At 43.6% G+C, this 14,564-nt stretch overlaps 1 protein-coding gene across 1 annotated transcript in view; it reads left to right on the plus strand.

The window, feature by feature from the left end:
* The window catches only part of TBC1D22B (TBC1 domain family member 22B), a 64,568-nt gene that overhangs the window by 29,837 nt on the left and 20,167 nt on the right, over positions 1-14,564 (plus strand). Inside the window, exon 8 of the mRNA XM_081246602.1 lies at positions 168-282. Coding sequence (XP_081102728.1) covers positions 168-282 — 115 coding nt within the window. The remainder of the gene's footprint in view (positions 1-167; positions 283-14,564) is intronic.

Raw genomic sequence — 14,564 nt, forward strand, 5'->3', positions numbered from 1 at the left:
TCTTAGAAACTTTTTATATTTGTAGACTGCCTTTGTCCACAATATTTTAAAATTTTTTCTACAAATTCTGTAGCAACGCTGAGTTAAATTGTGAGGTAGGTAAATGGAGGGAGGGAGAGTATCCCCGTGATTTAACATCATGTCGTCTTTTTTTCTCATTTTCCTAGATCTTCGAAAGAATTCTATTTATTTGGGCCATCCGACACCCTGCCAGTGGGTATGTCCAAGGAATTAATGACCTGGTCACTCCGTTCTTTGTCGTCTTCCTCTCAGAATATGTCGGTAAGAAGCATGAGTACCAAGTTGAAAAAGCTATTGCTCTTTCTTATCTGTGGTCTGTTTGTTTTTCCCAAGAGTGCAGCCAGTGGGCACATCTTGCTGAAAAAAGATAGTGGCTTTAGAATACACAACTAAACCTGTTTTAACAGCAGCTGCAGCAGCAGCCTGGAATTTCTCTCTCGAGATGGTCACAGATCTCTCCTAAGAAGACCTTTGCCAAAGAATGACCAAATTGATATATTTATGTTCTGCCATAAACAGATGGTTTGATGGTTTGACTGAGGTTCCTTTTGGATTATTTTGAACTCACCTCAACTGCAGGCCCTCATCTGTGAAAGCTGGAATTTTAGATTATACATTAGGCCTTCACACTTCAGTTCACATGCTGTATCTTAGGAGCAGGATGTGGACGTATAGAGCAGGAAAGGTGCCAGAATCTAGGTAATGGAATGGGCCAAGGAGAGCTCTGGGACCTTGGTTTCTCCTCCTCTTTCTTCACCTCTTACCCCACTGGGTTCTTGTCATTTCGAACAGAGTGATTCGCTGTCACGGCAGCAGTTAGGTTTTCTTACAGCTCCAGCCACCTGCTCCAGCCAGGCCTAAATCAGGCAGAGTCTTAAAAGGCATTGAGGATGCTCCACTTTTTTGGTTTCCTCAGTCACTTGTGCTTCAAGACTCATAGGAAAACCTATCTGTCATGGCCTGATGCTTTGTTCTCTTAGTCAAAGAGAAGTTCATGTGGGAACAAGAACATTGAAAAGGATTTTAGAAAACTATCCGTCTACTCCCCTCATTTCACAGATGGATTGTGAGATTCCTAGCCTCCTTATTAGTGGCAGGGCTAAGATCAGAACCCTCTTCTTCAGACTCTGAGGGTGGTGGGTTATTCTTTTTGTAGAAAGCCATTGCAGGGGGTAGGATGGTAATGAGAAGGGGACTGGAGTGGAGCCCCTTGGAGGGGGAGGGCATAAGAAATGTCTCACTTGATCCTTCCCATTCAGGTTTTCTGGTGGGACTCAAAGGCATGGTGTTTTGGTCTTTCATGAGGCAGCCTTTTTTATTTTTCATTACTCAAAACGTAAGGCAACCTAATGATGCCATTCCTTGTTCCCCTTAAGTGACAGCAGCCAGGGCAGAACTGGGAGTAAGGGTGGAAGGTCACACTCTTGTCCACTCTGTCCAGTGACCCTAAGCAAAAGCATATAAATAAAGCTTTTGCTAGAGAACTTTCATTTTCCCCTCACATTAAGAGGTCAGTTTTCAGAGGCACCTTAATTCTGTGTGGTTTAACTTTATTAAAGAGCGGTGCAGCTGGTCTGTTGGGATTTGGGGGTTGATTCTTGCAGTAGTACTTTTCTGAAATGGTATTCAAGGATGAGCCTAGGAAAGTATTAATCCATTCATTAATCTACATTTGAGGTCTGAACGCTGGCATTGCCAGTTTTTATGCCCATTAAGGGAAATCCTCAGCAGCTGCAGTTCTAATTGGATATTAACTATCTTGTTAGCTGTCATTTATATTTTGTACCAAATTTTCCTTTACCTTCTATAGGCGCCCATCCCATTGCTACCATCAGCCCCACCAAGCACTGTGCCTTTCTTTTTTGTTTTTAAATAAATTAATTAATTTATTTATTTTTGGCTGCATTGGGTCTTCGTTGCTGTGCACAGGCTTTTTCTAGTTGCAATGAGCAGGGGCTACTTTTTGTTGTGGTGCACGGGCTTCTCATTGTGGTGGCTTCTCTTGTTGCGGAGCACGGGCTCTAGGTGTGTGGGCTTCAGTAGTTGTGGCTTACGGGCTCAGTAGTCGTGGCTCGAGGGCTCTAGAGCGCAGGCTCAGTAGTTGTGGCGCACGGGCTTAGTTGCTCTGCGACATGTGGGATCTTCCCAGACCAGGGCTCGAACCTGTGTCTGCTGAATTGGCAGGCAGATTCTTAACCACTGCGCCACCAGGGAAGTCCACTCTGCCTTTCTTTGATAGATATGACTGCATTCTGATCTGGGTGTTTGGTTTGTCAGTCTCACCTGCTGACCAGTGAAACCACTGCTGATCCACAGTGTTTACACAGTGAAGCGTGGGCTTCTCTGCCCCTCCTCAGCAAGGAAGCCTTTCTTGGCAAGGCTGTACTCAGTTTCACCTCTGCAGCAGACTTCAGATGGGTGTTTGGTACCTCCTCCTAGAACTAGGAAGGCGGGGCCCATTCTTTTTTTACAAAAACTTTTCAGTTTCAAGCATATGTACAAGTAGAAAAAATAATACCATAAATCCTTATATACCTGCCACCCAACTTCATAACTCTGTCCATTCTTCACCCACTCATCTTTGTGAGTAAGCAAATTTCAATGTCAAGCACCATATAATTTCATCCATAAATATTTCCATATGTACCTTTCAAAGATAATGATTAAAGACACTCACAGCTGTAATGCAATTATTAACATCTAAAAAGTTATAATAGGTCCTTAATATAATCTAATATATAACACTATTCAAATTTTCTTGATTCCCGTAAGTATATTTAACAGTTTGTTTGAATCAGGGTTCAAATCAGGTCCTTTAACAGTTTGTTTGAATCAGGGTTCAAATCAGGTCCACACATTCTACTAATTGGTTGATATGTCTCTTAAGTCTCTCTTAATCTCTCAGTTCCCATCCATGTCTCTTTTCCTTAGGAGTTTGTACCTTTAGCCCTTATTTTTCCAGTTTTCAAAGTAGAACTTGCCAGGCCAACCAGTAATATAACCCTGATTTTTTAAAGCACTTTACCCTTTGCAAAGTACTTTGACTTAGCTGATTTCATTTAGTAGCCCCCAATATCTCTTTAAGGTAGGTGTATCAACCTTTTTTTTTTTTTTTTTTTTGGTCTTTCTCTAGTTGGTTTTTTGGGGTTTTTTTTTGGCTTTCTCTAGTTGCGGCGAGCGAGGGCTGCTCTTTGTTGTGGTGTGAGGGCCTCTCACTGTTGTGGCCTCTCCCGTTGCGGAGCACAGGCTCCAGACGCGCAGGCTCAGCGACCATGGCTCACGGGCCCAGCCGCTCTGTGGCATGTGGGATCTTCCCGGACCGGGGCACGAACCCGTGTCCCTTGCATCAGCAGGCAGACTCTCAACCACTGCGCCACCAGGGAAGCCCATATCAACCTATTTTAAATGAGCTTTCCAAACTCAAACCTAGGTCTTTTGCTATGACTGCATTCTGATCTGGGTGTTTGGTTTGTCAGTCTCACCTGCTGGCCAGTGAAACCATTGCTGATTGCATTTAGTAGCCCCCAGTCTCTCTTTAAGGTAGATGTATCAACCTATTTTAAATGAGCTTCCCAAACTCAAACCTACGTCTTTTGACCTAAATACCTGTGCTCTTTATAAGAATTGGTGGTATCTCAACTTAGATCTATCTAGTGGCTCCCTCTTCTCCATTCCCTGCTCCAAAGCAGGCAGCACATTTCTTATTGCTCCTTTTCTTAAAAAAAAAAAAAAATACAGTAGAGGTACATACTCATTTTGAAAAATCAAGGACTTCCCCAGTGGCACAGTGGTTAAGAATCCACCTGCCAATGCAGGGGACACGGGTTCGAGCCCTGGTCTGGGAAGATCCCACGTGCTGCGGAGCAACTAAGCCTGTGTGCCACAACTACTGAGCCTGCGCTCTAGAGCCTGTGAGCCATAACTACTGAACCTGTGAGCCACAATTACTGAAACCCATGTGCCTAGAGCCTGTGCTCCGCAACAAAGAGAAGCCACTGCAGTGAGAAGCCCGCACACCACAACAAAGAGCAGCCCTCGCTTGCTGCAACTAGAGAAAGCCTGCGCACAGCAACGAAGACCCAGTGCAGCCAAAAATAAACAAATAAAGAAGTAAATTTATTAAAAAAATAAAAACAATATAGAATTGTTATTACCTCACCCCTACCCCCCCATCACCAGAGATAACTACTATTGACCTCTTGGTGTGTATTTTTCCAGTCCTTTTCCTGTGTGCAGATAGAGCTGCATATATTATTTTTCTTTGTTGTATACAGAAAACTGGGATCAAACTTATCCATACTTTTCTCTATCTTGCTTGTTTTCATTCACAAATATCTGGTCAGCTTTCCAAGTTTGGACATATGGATCTACCTCATCATTTTCAGCAATTATATTTACTTTCATCAAATTTTACTATAGTAAACAATTCTTTTATAATAGGACATTTAAATAATCTATAATTTTTAGCTATTATAAAGAACACTTCAGTGAATATCCTTGTACATATTTCTTATGCATTCGTGTTAAAATACATGTTTCCCTGAAAGAGAGCCCATAGAATGGAAATTACTAGTCCTAAAAGCATGCCAAATAGGTACCACTCCAAAATTACACTGCAAAAAGGTTTACAGCAGTTTATACTCCACTAATGTTTGGGTGCACTCTTCACATCCTTAGCAAAACTGGGTATTTTAGTCTAACTGTGTTTCACCAATTCGGCAAATAAACCATGGTTTGTGTTTCAATTTTTATTTCCACTTGCCCATCAGTGAGGTGGTTTATCTTTTCTTTTGTTTATTAGCATTTGTTTCTTTTGTCATCTGCTTGTTCAAATCTTTTATCCAGTCTATGGCCATACCACCCTGAATGCGTCCGATCTCGTCTGATCTCGGAAGCTAAGCAGGGTTGGGCCTGGTTAGTACCTGGATGGGAGACCACCTGGGAATACCGGGTGCTGTAGGCTTAAAAGAAAAAAATTCTTTTATCCAGGTTTTTCGTTTTTTTTAAATAACTTTATTTATTTATTTATTTATTTATTTATTTTTGGCTTCGTTGGGTCTTTGTTGCTGCATGCAGGCTTTCTCTTCATTGCGGTGTGCGGGCTTCTCATTGCAGTGGCTTCTCTTGTTGAGGAGCACAGGTTCTAGGTGCGCAGGCTTCAGTAGTTGCAGCACACGGGCTCAGCAGTTGCCACGCCTGGACTCTAGGGCGTGTGGGCTTCGGTAGTTGTGGCACGTGGGCTCAGTAATTGTGGCTCGTGGGCTCTAGAGTGCAGGCTCAGTAGTTGTGGTGTGCGGCCTTAGTCGCTCTGTGGCATGTGGGGTCTTCCCAGACCAGGGATCAAACCCATGTCCCCTGCATTGGCAGGCGGAGTTTTAACCATTGTGCCACCATGGAAGTCCTATCCAGTTTTTTCTATTGGACTGTTGGTCTTGTTTTGTAAGAGCTTTATGTGGATTAGATATATTCATTTTTCATCTGCTATGTATTAAAAATATTAGGTCAAAAAAAAATATTAGGTCAAACCACATGAAATTGCTAATATTCAACCATTTTTGACACATCCCTCCATGGGAATTTTATATAGTTCAAGCTAATTCTTTTTTTTTCTCCCAGACCATCATTTGTCTTTTCAACTTTGTTTATTGTGTCTCCTTATGTAGCACTTCCTAATTTTTATGTGGTCAAATCTGTCCATTCGACAGGTATTTATTGAGCTCCTCCTATGTGCCAGAGGATAGAGTGACAAAGATAACAGATGTGGGCCCTGCCCTTATGGAGCCTCCCATCTAGTGAGGGGTTAAGGGGCTCACAAAAAATTAAACAAGTCATTGCAAAGTGTGAGAAGGACATGAAGGAAATACCTCCTCCTTTATGGTTTTTAGATTCGGTATATTGCTTAGGAAGTCTTTCCCCACCACAATATTATAAGAATATTCTTCCATGTTTTCTTCTAATATGCTGTGGTTTTGATTTTACATTTAGCTTTTTAAATTCCATTAGTAATTTATTTTCCTGTACAGTGGGGGCTGAGATTTAAAGTTATTGTTCCAACTGGATAGTTCATTTTTTCAACACTATTTATAAATAGTACACCCTTTCTTCACTCATGTGAAATCTCTTTTCATAATATAATATAAATTTCTTTATTTATATGGTTTACTTATTTCTGTCCCATTTATCTCCATTTCTATGCATGTACCAACAGCTTGGATTTTTGACCTTTGCAGTGTGTTTTATTATTATTTCAGGGCTAGTCTCTTTCATCATCCTTTTGTAAAAATTGTCTTGGCTCTTCTTCCAGGTGAACTTTAGAATCAACTTGCCAAATTCAGGATGTAGGGAACCCTTCTGAATTTTTATTGGAGATGCAGTAAATTTACAAATTAGTTTGGTGGGATATTTTTTCTTTTTTTGATAGCAGCTTCGTTGAGATGGCATTCATATACCATACAATTCACCCATTTAAAGTGTACAATTCAATGATTTTTAGTATATTTATAGAGTTGTGTAACCATCAGCACAGTCAATTTTAGAATGTTTTCATCAGCCCAAAAAGAAATCCTGTACCCCTTAGCCATCACTCCCAAGACCCCGCACCCCCTCTGTTCCTAGGCAACCATTAATCTACTCTCTGTCTCTATGGATTTGCCTTTTCTGGACATTTCATAAAAATGGTCATTCCTTTTCATGGTCAAATAAATACTCCATTGTATGAATATACGACATTTTATTTGTCTGTTCATCAGTTGCTGGGTATAAATTAAGCTTCAAAGAAACAAGGCATACAGACTTCCCTCCAGCCTCAAGGCCTTTCCTGAACTAGATTCAACATTGTTTGTGGCCTTCAAGAATAGTTCTCTTGTCTGAGTAATAATGCTGCTTTTCTTCCCTTCTCTAACAGTGCCATATCCTAGTAAGGCAGCTACTGTGAGAGGTGTATTGTTATGACCTCTCTGATATGACTCTCCCTACCACAGGAGGCCTCAGGTATCCTTCACCCATGGAACAGGCCAGGCAGTTGCCCTCGTCATCCCAGGCAGGTATCATCAGGCAGCCTTAGCCCACCACCCCATCTTACTGAGCTGTAGCGTGGAGGACGTGTCCTAGTAGAGCTGTGGGATCCACATGCCACCAGGACATTGTTTGGCCTCTCTCCTACCTCCTCCCCTATCTGTTCTTTATTACTTTTATAAATTGGTACCTGAGCTGGCTTCATGCTTTGTGTCATGTTTGTTGTAAAATAGTTGAAAACGGGGAGAACCAGTGACTCTCCTCTGAGTTGCTAGAGGATTTTTCTGTAGCTGGCTTAGCCCCCCAGTAGCCTCTTTATCTGCTGAAACCAGCTGCTCACATAGAAGTGGGTCCTCTGTGGATAAGCCAGCTATGTCTGGGTCCAGAGGTGACAGTGCTGGAGGGTCACCCCTGGGGAGATACTGTCTCTGGACTGTGACCCCTGAGATGGTAGAATGCCTTTAGACTCTCATCTCCAAAACCTTTTGGACTTAGATGACATTATTGATCTAGCTTGGAACATATTAAGGCCAAATGTAATTGATGATGTGGCCATCACCAAATTAAGCTGCGTAACAGCAACTGTTTAAGTGATGCAAATGAGGAAATCGTATAGAAAAGTGGGGCTCATGACATGTCCTGTTTTCAGAAGAAGAGTGGTGCCTGGTGATTTCTTTCGTTACAAAATGAAACACTGTCAAATAACTCTCCCCCTTCTCCTCTGCATGAAGTAGTACAGCAGGATTTTCATTTCAGGTTTTACTTAGAAGCATGACAGCAGTAGAACTCCCAGAAGGGAAGTCTTTCCCATACCTCTGACTCATGTTCCCTGCCTGACATTTACACTCAGGTATGTCATAAATGACCAGTTAGGATTAGCTTGTCTGCACTGACAGGGAACCAATACCTTAAGCAAGAGAGAAAAGCTCACTTCTCTCACATTAAAAGTCAGGAGGTAAGTAGTCTGGGGCTCCATGGTATCAGGGATCCAGCCTCCTCTGTCTGTTGTTGTCCTGCCATTCGCAGCATGTGTTTTTGTACTCATGATCCAAGATAGCTGCTTGTGCTCTAGCCATCACATCTATATTCCAGCCAGTATGGAGGGGGAAAGGAAGAAAGGCATACTCCTTCTGTTGAAGGACACTTCCCAAGTACATGACACTTGGTTTTGAATCTCTCTTGTCTGAACTTAGTCTTATGGCCATTCCCATCTGCAAGTGAGCCTGGAAAACACAGTCTGTATCCCAGGTGGCCAGTACCCTTACAGGTCCTTTCACCAAGGAAGAGTGGGTTATAGTTATTTATGCATAGTGACAATCTTTGCTATCCCTAGGCTCCTCAGACTCAGTGTTTGACTAACTCCTCTCCATACCCAGCCACACTTTTCTCTCAGTTGCCAGCATTTCCTGTCACTTAAGTCAGAAATGCTAAGACTTGTTCATAATTATTTTTTCTCATTCTTGCATATCCAATCAGTTACAGAGCTCTGATGATTTCATGTCCTAAATATTTCTTGAATCTGCTTCCCTCTCTGTTCCTCCTATGACTACCCTAGCTTAGCCCTGGATTGCTGAAATGGCCAAGTGTGTTTTCCCATCTCTGGTTTTTGTCCCCTTCTTCCCATCTTTCACACCATTTAAACACAGACTTGTCGGTGCAGCTCCTTTGCTTAAAACCCTTCACTAGCATCCCATCACCTACAGTTAAAATGTCCACATTCTCAGGAGTTCCCTGGTGCCCTAGTGGTTAGGATTCTGGGCTTTCACTGCCATGGCCCGGGTTCAATCCCTGGTTGGGGAACTGAGATCCTGCAAGCCACACAGCACAGCCAAAAAAAAAAAAGTCCAGATTCTCTGGCCTGTGCAAGGCCCTGTGTGCTCTGCTTCCTGCCTCACCTCTTAAACTCAGAAATCCAAAATTGACAGTTTGAATCTAAAGCCTTGTCCTGTACCACCTCTTTATCCCCTGGGCTAATCCTTGTGCATCCTTTAAGACACCCCTCCTTCCTGGAAGCCTGCCCTGAGACTTATTCCCTACCCCCACCACCCCAGTGGTACTCTTTCCGTAACCCTGTGCATTTCCCCTTTGTAGGACTTTACCACACCAATTATTGTGTGTTTCCCTCCTACCCTCTCCCACCAGACTGTATGATTCTTTGAGGCCAGAGACTATTTTAAACATCTTTATATTCCCAGTGCTTTTATTTTGGTGTCCAAAATAGGCATTCCATACTTGTCTAGATGAATGAAAGAATGAAAATTTCATAACGTTGCTAGATATTCAGGAAATAGTGCAGCTTTGCTGGGCTTGGCCACTGGAGGGCAGTGAATTACAGTATTCTGCTACTGTGCTGAGACAGTCAAAAGTTCTCTCTCTTGTAAGGGATGGAGATGGAGTTCCATCACTCATTCAGCAAATACTTATTGAGGAACTACACCGTGCCAGGCACTGCTCTAGGCACTGGGGATACGACCATAAACAAAGTGGACGAAAATCCCTGCCTTTCACTTCTAGGTATTTATACAAGGAAAATGAAAACATATAGTCCCCCAAAGCCTGCGTAGGAATATTCATAACAACTGTATTAATATAGACAAAAATTGGAAACAACCCAAATATCTGTTAATAGGAGAATGGGTAGTCACACAATGGAATAGTACTCAGCCATAAAAAAGAATGAACTACTGATAAAAGCAAGAACATGGAAGAAATCATCTCAAAAACCATTATGTTGAACAAAAGAAGCCAGATACCAGAAAAGTACACATTGTATGTATGATTCCATTTAAATGGAGTTCATAAATAATCTACAGTGATAGAAATCAGAATGATGGTCGACTCTTGGTGGGAGATTGATTAGGAAGAGGCAAGGAGAGACTTTATAGGGTGATGGAAATGTTCTCTATTTGGACTGGGGCACTTTATTACACGATGTATACATATGTCAAAACAGAACCGTGCGCTTATGTGTAGTCTAATGTATGTAAATTATATGTAAAACGAAATCCCTTCCACTGAACGTAAATTCTGATGAGCAGAAACTGACAATAAATAGAAAAGTAAGTAAGGTATTTGTTACCTTGACTGTGATAAGTGCTATGCAGGAGAACAGAGGAGGAAAGAAGGGCACAGTTGTGCCCTGTTGGCAAGAGTGGGAACAGGAGCAGGTTTTAATCAGGGTAGTGGCCGGGGTCACACTGAGAAGACCATGTTTGAACAGAGTCCTGAAAGAGGGGAGGGGGTGAGCCATGCAGTTAATTTTTGGTAGTTAACACTCAGATTTTCAGAGGAAAGGAGTTGTTAATAACTCCCCACATGCCCAGGTACCATGGCCCCTGTTGCTGTGTCTTGCTCCTGGGCTGCTGTGGATTATACTCCAGCTCCATGCTCTTAGATCCTGGGAGGCTTCATTGTCCATCTCACGCCCAACTCTGCCCTGCCGATCCTCTTCCTCCCCACCTGGCAAGGTGTGGAGGCCAAAGATGACACTGGACAGGCTTCCGTAGTCTTTCATTGTCTTAAGAGGATGTTCCTTTTTTTCCTTTTAAAATGTAAACTTCGTATTGAAGTATAACATACACTTTTTAAAGTACATATGTCATGACATGCACAGCTCAATAATTTCCCCTAAATAACCAGCACCCAAGGGGAACATTTCCAGCACTGCAGAAGTTCCCTTGTGTTCCCTTCGAGCCCCTCCCCTCACCCCCACAAGGGTAACTATTTTACTGACTTCTAACACCTCGATTTGTTTTGCCTGTCTCTAAACTTTATATAAATTGAATCATAGAGTAAGGGTATTCCACTTTGCATTTTCATGCTACGGGTTTGGAGGGAACTGGGAGTGAGACCGATGCTGAATTTTTAGCACTCACCCTGTTTGGGACTTTACCCCTTTCTTCATGGTGCCTCCTGGCCCCGTCTTCATAGATGCAGCAGCCTCATATGTGATAGTTGAGACATATGAGACTCTTTCCAGCAGCAGCAGACATGTATGTGGAGACGCCCAGTCAGAGTGCTGAGCTGAGCTGAGCTGAGCTGCTTTCAGCAGACAGTTGAGAGCAGTGTGAGCATTTGGTGGGATGTCCAGTGCTGGATTTTCTCCCCTGTAGGAGGTAAGCTCTCCAAGGGCGAGTTGTAGCTTGTCATCTCCGGCACTGTAGGACCCAGCCTGCTCTCTCCCTGGTGGTAAACCAAGTGACACATGCATGCTCACTTGCTGTCTCTCTCATCTGACCCCCCCAAAAATGAGAAATTAGAGGAGAACTTGAGGTAGCCAACATAGTCAAGATGTTTGAGCCTAGATGAGGAGCCTCTGGGCAGCTGACATTGGCACTGGGGACCTTGGACTCCCTAGAGCCTGTTCACATACACAGTGTCTTGGTGACACGCTGCCTGGCTCTGTGGGTAGTCTTTGGGCAGGTCCTAGAAGGTGAAGTGTGTGCTGGACCTGGCCCCTCCCTTGCTCCATAACCTGAATACTCATATAGTTCAGGTTCATGTAATCTGAGGTCATAGCCAGCAGCCACTTGTGTTTGTTAAATAAAAGTAAAAGTAATCCAGGAACCTCAGGAAAGTAGAGATGGTTTAGTGATATGTTGGTTTTTAAAATTAATTTTAGCCAGGCTGCTCCACGCTGAGTAGTAGACAGCCAGAGATCATTCTGAGTTAATATTTACCTTTTAGTCACTGCCCTGATTGACAGGCACGGCGTCGGGAAGGGCTCCATGGTCAGCTGCTTCTCTGTGTCTTGGAAACAGCACGTCTCCTCTCACTCAGTCTGGAACATGGTCCTCATGAAGAAGAAAGGCCCCGTATGGGTCTCCGCTCTTTAGGAGCCTCAGAAGAAGTCTTTCCTCTAATCTCCTCCCTGTCCTCGCTGCCTTTTCTTTGTCAGGTGGTTTGACTTTTCTGGGTTTAGCTGAGGGTTCCCTCTACTTTTTTTTTTTTTTTTAATATTTATTTATTTATTTGGCTGCGTTGGGTCTTCGCTGCTGCGCGGGCTTTCTCTAGTTGGCGGCGAGCGGGGGGCTACTCTTCTTTGCGGTGCGCGGGCTTCTCATTACGGTGGCTTCTCTTGTTGCAGAGCACGGGCTCTGGGCATGTGGGCCTCAGTAGTTGTGGCACGTGGGCTCAGTAGTTGTGGCTTGCAGGCTCTAGAGTGCAGGCTCAGTAATTGTGGCGCATGGGCTTAGTTGCTCCACGGCATGTGGGATCTTCCTGGACCAGCGATCGAACCCACGTCCCCTGCATTGGCATGCGGATTCTTAACCACCGCACCACCAGGGAAGTCCCGGGGCCCCTCTACTTTGTCCATGCTCAGCTGTGGTGGCCTTGTCTCAGCTGCTGCTATCAAATACTTGCCTGAAAAGACCAGATGAATAACACCCAACAATAAGTTTCTATAGCACTTGAACCACTTAAAAATTATTACATACAGATGATCAGATGAATTCCTTGACACTTTTCTTAAAACTGTGTTTCTTTTTCTTTTTTTTAATATATATATATTTTTAACTTTTTATTTTTGGCTGCGTTGGGTCTTCGCTGCTGCACAAGCTTTCTTCTAGTTGCGGTGAGTGGGGGCTACTTTTCGTGGCGGTGCACGGGCTTCTTATTGCAGTGGCTTCTCCTGTTGCAGAGCACGGGCTCTAGGCGCACAGGCTTCAGTAGTTGTGGCGTGCAGGCTCAGTAGTTGTGGCTCACGGGCTCTAGAACGCAGGCTCAGTAGCTGTGACGCACGAGCTTAATTGCTCCGCGGCATGTGGGATCTTCCCGGACCAGGGCTCGAACCCATGTCCCATGCATTGGCAGGCAGATTCTTAACCACTGCACCACCAAGGAAGCCCGAAACTGTGTTTTTCTGGATGAAATATTTAACTCTTATTTTATGAAGTTCTTTAGATGTATAGCTGAAAAGATTTTTTTTTCTTTTCTCAATCAGTTTACTTTTGTGATCAGAAAATATTATGTAAGGTATTCTTTTGAGTCCAGTTTAAAAAAAAAAAAAACAGGAATCAGGTAAGCCAGAGGCTTTGGAAAATAGAAGGGCTGTCTGTAGTCTGATGCCTTGAATCCTCTCATGCCTGCCAGTCAGGCTGATTAACTCTGACCCAACAGATCACAAAATCTAGAAATTGCCCTGCGATCACAGATGGTTCCTGGGACATGCCTAAAGCAGTTAGTGGACAAGTTAACTCTTGTCAGTTTAAGCAAAAGCCGTTCTTCCCGAAGCTGTAGGGGAGTGTTTGAGGCATAGGTGAGGCTGATTTTAGGCCCGAGATCTGGAGTTCTCAGAAAAATAAATACTTGACTGGGGTTACCACTCAGGTGGTACATTTTATCAGCTAATAATGCCGGGCTTGACAGCATGTTCTTGTCAAGCCCGGAATGGGCGATTTGATTTTTATAAAGAGCTTTTGGGTTTCCTCTTTTTGGATGCTTTGCCTCTTAAAACAGCCATAAAATATCCCTTAAAATCTCATTCCCTCCATTCTGAGTCCTGGCTGCTGAACGCTGCATAATAACAACCAGAGACGCTGCCCTCATTGGAGACTGTGTTGCTGGCATGGTTTCCTGTTCCAGCTTCAATTATATGTTGAATTTTCTCTCAAGTGGGACGTTTAATGATCCTTCTGAACAGACTGTTTATGCTGAATGAAGCCCTTCAGAGAGCATTTGGGCCTCCCCTTCTCTGCTGCTTTTTGGTGGTGCACTCAGCTCACAGTTTTTGACTGAATGTGTGAATTTTACCCTCCCAGCAGCCGGAACACTAAAACTAAACTCTCCTCCCACTCTCTGAAATGCTGGTGAGCTCTCCCACTGACCGTGAAAGCCATGGGCTAACAGGCAGGCCAGGCGTAAGGGCAGAACATGGGGAAACAACAACCCCCAACTCGAGTCCCCAAGAGAGGGTTCAGCATCGTATCTGGTCCCTTTCCCCCCTGGACAGCTAAAGATTTGGAACAGGCACAGTTACTGAGAGCTGTATCTTACCAACTTAAACCTCATGTTCAGTTTTCTTCCTTGAGACCAGAAGGTGGAAATGGAAAGCTTTGAAAATTGACTTTTATTCTTTAGGTACGTTTGGAATTAGGTTAGGTTTGGCTGCGAATAACAGAGATCTAAAATAACAGTGGCTTAAACAAGGTAGAAGTTTATTTGTTCCTCATATAATAGCAATAATACTAGCTGACATTTGCATAATGCTTATGACAGGCACTGTTAGCACTTTTCGTGTATTGACTTGTTTAATCCTTACAATGTGCATTGACACTGGTAGGATATTACCACCTTAACAGATGAGGTGTTGAGGCACGAAAGGTAAAGTCACTTGCCTAAAGCCACATAGGTCGTGAGTGACAGAGCCAGGATTTGAGCCACACAGTCTGGCTCCAGTTTGTGCTCTTAGCCACGTGCTCTTCTGTCTGACAGAAAAGCCACAGGTCACCAGGGCTGATGTGGCAGCTGTGCTCCCCAGTCTACTTGGGGACCCAGGCTCTTTCTCCCTTGTTACTCTGCTGTGTGTG

This window comes from Mesoplodon bidens (genome assembly GCF_964165515.1).
Source record: "Mesoplodon bidens genome assembly, chromosome: 10".
In the NCBI taxonomy this organism is placed as follows: Eukaryota; Metazoa; Chordata; class Mammalia; order Artiodactyla; family Ziphiidae; genus Mesoplodon; species Mesoplodon bidens.